Raw genomic sequence first — 5,429 nt, 5'->3', positions numbered from 1 at the left:
CCATCCTATAAATCCATCTAATAAGTGACTGCATAACGTCAACTGAATGCTGCAAAATGACATAGGTGCGCCTACGAGGTGGAGAAGTGACTTTTCCATTGATTGATCCATCGGCCGATTGCTCAACAGATGCAAATGAGCAAGTAACGAAGTTAAAGTTGAGAGTACGTGCAGACTGCAACCAAGCCACCCACTTATCCATTTGCCTGCATCGTACGCTTGAAGTGGTCTTACTGTCAAGGAGAGGTTGCATTTGCTGCTCAGCAAGTGCGATCCCAGTCAATCAGAAGGGACGGAAGGAAAATACAACAAGCGTGTCACGATTTTTAGGATTATTGCAAAACAGCGAAAATGCTTACGTCTAGCACATGAACCAAGCTGGAGTACTTTCCTAGATTGCAGGCAAGAGAAATAGCTTTAAAAATTAGGGCATAACCGCGAGTGGAAGACTACAAACTACACCGGGGCACCCATCTACACTTCCAGCCCTCGGCTCTCGACCAGCCATTAACCCACCTCTCTCCCTTGCTTCCCTTCCACTCCACTATTTTTTGCCCCCCCCCCCCCTACAACTCAATTTCTATACCTCTCCACCTCACACCCCAACTCCCTAGTTCTCAAAATCCCTACCAATCCCCCAAACCAACCACCTCCAATTCTCCAGCCCACTAGCACTCGCCTGACTGTGAGTCCCGTTCCCTGTCTACCTGACTCAATTCCTCTCCAATTCTCTAGCATACTGTCCCCATTATTCCACTTCACGATCAAGGTCATAAGCCTCCTTTTCCATAGGCACCCATTAGTTTCCACAGAAACACTGCACTTTCAATTTGTTGTTTCAAGAGCGCTTCGTTTCATAGTAGCTTGCAGCACGGGTGGTTTCTAAGCTCCTCCTTGTATTTGTACTTCTGTTAGCGCTTTTCTGCATCCATCTGAGTTATTCAGAATCCCTGTTAGTTTTTAGGGATATTTGTAAGGATTTCTACGACCATCCAATCTCGTTGCACAGAACGATGGGACCGGTGGAAAGACAAAACTCATGCATCAAGTATCATTTGGTCTGGGAAATCGACGTTAGTAACTCACTCATTTCCTTTACTACATAGCCTAATGGCTAACGCCGTGAGGAAGTTTGAGGTTGGTCTTGACTCAATGCCGAACTCTCACAAAGGCGATCAAGCATCCCAGGTAGTAGCCTTTTTTAGTTTGACGTTGAAAGAATGTCATTGTAGAAGATGTCACGAGTGTAGCATCAAGAAGCCTATGGTGTTTTAAGCGATTCCTAACTTACTAGCTTCGAAAATGTTGATTGAAGGACTAAACAAGGGTTGCTTGGTCGGTAACGAAATGCGCTTGGATGCGCGTATTTTACACGACTTTGGTCTAAAGGTGCTACCCTTGTTGGACAGCTTGAAGGCGATCAAAACTGAGTCGCGAATGTTAGATTAATTACTAAAGCTGGATTTAACCTATTTCCTTATGAAGACTGACAACTCAGACGTCAAATCCCTCGGTGAGCACTATGCGAAACTCAAGAATCAGATTGAGGTCCTTATATTGAGCTATTTCAATCACTTTAGTCGTCAATACCTAAACAGCGACTCTTTTCTGAACATACCGCCAGCCCTTGATCGAGATTTGGAGAAGTTTGAACGGATTACAAACTACCTATAAATCACTTACTCTCCAACGCATTTTATTTATACTCTGGAGGTGATAGGCATCTTTTTTGAGGGGGGAAAGGCAGAGTGTTTAAAGGCGCTGGACAGTCGCATAATGCTCTGGCGAGGTTCTCGAGGGACAAACTAGGCAGGCATTCTGTGGGACTATTCTTCCACTTAGATCTATTTAAGTAGCTACAGTTGCTTATTTGTGGGCTCCTCATACTTCTTGCTTGGCAGAGCACAGGGTTTACGAGTAGTACCTCCCGAGGCGCCTTGAATAGAATATACGTTCGGCAAAGGCGAATATTTTTTGGAAATGGAGAGCAAATTCACTAATTGCTCCTTCCAGGGTTGTTTCTTCCTCAGTAAAGTAGCCTCCTGTAAAACTCACTACCTCTCAACCCTTTAGAAAAAATAGCAGTAGCAGATGTAAATCTGTGCCTATTCCAAACTGTTATTTTGTTCGTAGTGTGAGCAAACCTTCTTTTATATGTTTTGCACCTTCTCAAGCGCGCCTACACAAATATTATATGCGACATTTTTGATTTAAAGTTTGCAGTTGTTTTATATTTTGTTTGTCAAATTATGCACAACTGTGAAATTAAACCTTACAATTATAATCTTTACTGCTATAATTCTACCAAAAACCGTTTCGCTTGAATTAGACAACAGAGATTTGCTTACATGAAGTTCCTGTTGGACTGCTTCATCGTCAGGCAGTGTCCTTTGTAAGTGAGTCATGATCAGGAATTGTTATGTAGGGACAGATACTTTTACCCCCACAATTTCTCGCATAGATTAGAGAATTGCCGTTGTGTCGTGCCTGTATGTAAATTGAGCCGGTTACCTTGTCGAAATACTTCGTTTTTACCAATTTAAGAGGTGTAAGCTCAACTACACCGAAAGCGGAGACGTGGTTCGTGGAGTCAGAGGCCGGTGTTGTGGCCTGCGGAGATGACAAGTGATCTTCTGTGCACTCAGTGGATTAATATACAACACCGCTCAAATCAACTTTAATTTCACTTTCCAGAGATCGCGATAAACATGAACAAGATTTCATCTCCTCATATTGGTATTATAAATGCCATTAATAATAAAAGGCCCACATTCACTCAATGTTGTCTTCACAATTAGTCGCACCACATTCTAACATGTTCAAATATGTTGGGGAGGTGAATTACCACGTGTCAGTATTCCAGTTCAAATGATTCCTCCGGATCTTTACCATGGCCAGGAACTGTCGTATTTCCCAATTGCAAGAATGTAGCAATAAGCTTATTTATCTAACTTATTAGCTGAATTAGGCAATCCGTCCCTGTTGTAAGGTGTAGAGTGAATTAAGTGCACTTGAATGTGCGTCACTTACTACCCTCCTATCCGAAGCCTCTTATTACGAAATGTCATTTAAGTCTGCTGGCTGGATTCCAGCATGTGCACTTTGCAAACAATTTAGAGACATTAAACTTGAGCTCCTCTACCATATGACTGCAAGTTATCCTTTTGTCTGTGTATAATTCCTACATTACCGAAGTCATAGTAAATATTAGGAAAGCCAGTCATCCACCAGGATTGTTTCACTGCTTACTTTATTGTTTTGGCTTTATCGTGCGTTCAAACCAGGCAGGATGTTACTGCCATGATTCATAAGACCTTATGTGTAATATTAAAGGTTCCTTAACAAATTAGCAATATAATGGACCCTAATGACACCCAGTTTCTTATTATTTAAAGAAACTATGGAAGATGGTGCAAAGTGATGTAATCAGGTTTTGCTTAACTTGGATTCAATTGGTAAAGTTGCGGCTGTCGTTATTGTGCTAAAAAACTGCAATCAACTCTCCTCTTTACTTCACTGTTTTAGTGCTGGTGAATTGATATCCCCTACCAATCAGTCCGAGTGCTCAGACAAATGGAGAAAGAAGCTCTGTTGAAAGGTTCCAACTTCCACATTTTGATTTCATGGGCCTATTTCACAAAGCTGAACTGGTATCTCTTCCTTTGGACAATAGCTCTGGTGGAAAAGGCAATGCGTGGCATGAGATTGGGCAAAGGTGCTGTTTGAGGGGTAGCGATGGTGGGGGGATGGAAGCACACTCCGAATGTGCAAAGGATGTGAGGTTTATTCATTGGCTATGAGGGGAACAAGTTCATTAATTTGAAGAAGGCAATGACTTGCAATGCGGTTGTGCAGGCAACCATTCTAAGTGGTAGAAATGAAAAGTGCAAAAGTTGCTGATGCTGGACTTGGCATTGGGCATTTGATCGGGTGATGGTCTCATAATTTTCGGTGAAATTTGGGGCAAAATTCATCAAGAATGACCTCGACGTGGTTTTTTTGCATCCTGGCCATGACTCATGGTTCCCTATTAGCAGTGGAAAAGCAGAGGACTGGGTAGCATTCAGCCTTCTCGTTATTATTCAAATTTCCCTTTTCTTGAAAGTATTTCAAATGCACGGTTGCCATCATAAAGACTGGCTATTTCATGGGGCACTGGATACTACGACAAATCAGCACACCGTGTCCTTTTATTGGAGCTCTAGGCGCTACAACTTGCGGTTTTTGCGCCTTTTGACACCAGCTAATCAGTAGAGGAGGTTTTGCCCAATTTTATGTGCTAAAATGATACAATTGGCTGAGGAATTTTGTTAGCGCTAGTTGTGATTCAACGGCAAGCCCTCAGTAGCGTTTGCGCGTGTGTGCAAATATTCTTAAAGGTGGCATAAATTTAAAACAATTTGGGATCTTCAATTATGATTGTTTCCGATACTATAGTATACCTTGTGAGATCAACTTATGCATAGTAAAAGCTATTTTTAGCGATGATTGCAAAAATGTGCTTTAAAATACATGCACATTAATAAAATTAAAGTAACGCTATTTCAGCGCAAAGTTTTGCAGGTTTTGCATATCGCGTAATATTACAGATGTCTTTGCTGCTGTCGCTGTGCAGCTGTCATCTCAATCCCTGTTTCATATCATCTTTGCAAATCCCAGGTTGTTAAATATCGGCTGCTTTGCATACGTCAGGCTTTGGTAGACAATAAATCACGTTGGGCCTGAACAGCTCAAAAAAGAGAAGTAAAGCACTATCAAACCAAAATCCATGTTTGTTTTTATCGGAGATCTCAGTTTTCTATTCGGGCGTACATGCATCATGTCTGATTACGCCTAATTTTAGCTGATATACTGAAGATCAAACTCATTTTTCCAAATCTTTCTTTTGAATCAACGCCTTTTCTACTGCAATCTGCCGCAAATCAAATCACATTATTTGGCAAAATGCTTTAATTCAGCCATAACCCATTCCCACAGCATCCGGATCTGCGTAGAATCCGGACTGTTTCACTCATTTGCAAAACAATGCACGTGGACCGGAAGATCCCCTTTAACAATGTGACAGTAACTGTAACCCGAGAATCAAAAAATTTGTAGTATTATTAGGCCTCAGGTCAGTACCAATCATATTGTATCTAAAATCTAACCAAAAATTGTCGAACCAATGTCATAATTAAAACGGTTTTATACACGACTAGTTATCTAAAATTGGATAAACTACATTAAAACTGATGAATAGTTAATAATCTTTGATTCATGGTAAATGGTTGAATGTTCCAGATTGACTTCCGCGTTTTCCTGAATAAAGATTACCAACAATAAAATCGACCTTAAAGACTGCTTCAAGCCTTTCCTATGACTCGAGACTATAGCTCATTAAAGTAAATGTGAAATAAATGTCTGAATTTGCAAGTTAATGCAACATCGTT

General features: G+C 41.1%; 1 protein-coding gene across 1 annotated transcript; it reads left to right on the top strand. All coding sequences in view use genetic code 11, as the record gives it.

Moving 5' to 3' along the window:
• Positions 1 to 1,110: 1,110 nt before the first annotated feature.
• On the top strand, positions 1,111 to 2,629 carry EGR_11000 (hypothetical protein; the record flags this gene model as incomplete). The annotated part of the gene is made up of 3 exons (XM_024500249.1): positions 1,111 to 1,188; positions 1,486 to 1,646; positions 2,545 to 2,629. The coding sequence occupies 3 exons, from the start codon at positions 1,111 to 1,113 to the stop codon at positions 2,627 to 2,629; spliced, it is 324 nt and encodes a 107-aa protein (XP_024345337.1).
• Positions 2,630 to 5,429: the final 2,800 nt, after the last annotated feature.

Source organism: Echinococcus granulosus (assembly GCF_000524195.1).
Source record: "Echinococcus granulosus chromosome Unknown EG_S00325, whole genome shotgun sequence".
In the NCBI taxonomy this organism is placed as follows: Eukaryota; Metazoa; Platyhelminthes; class Cestoda; order Cyclophyllidea; family Taeniidae; genus Echinococcus; species Echinococcus granulosus.
This window is presented reverse-complemented; position numbering and strand designations above follow the sequence as displayed.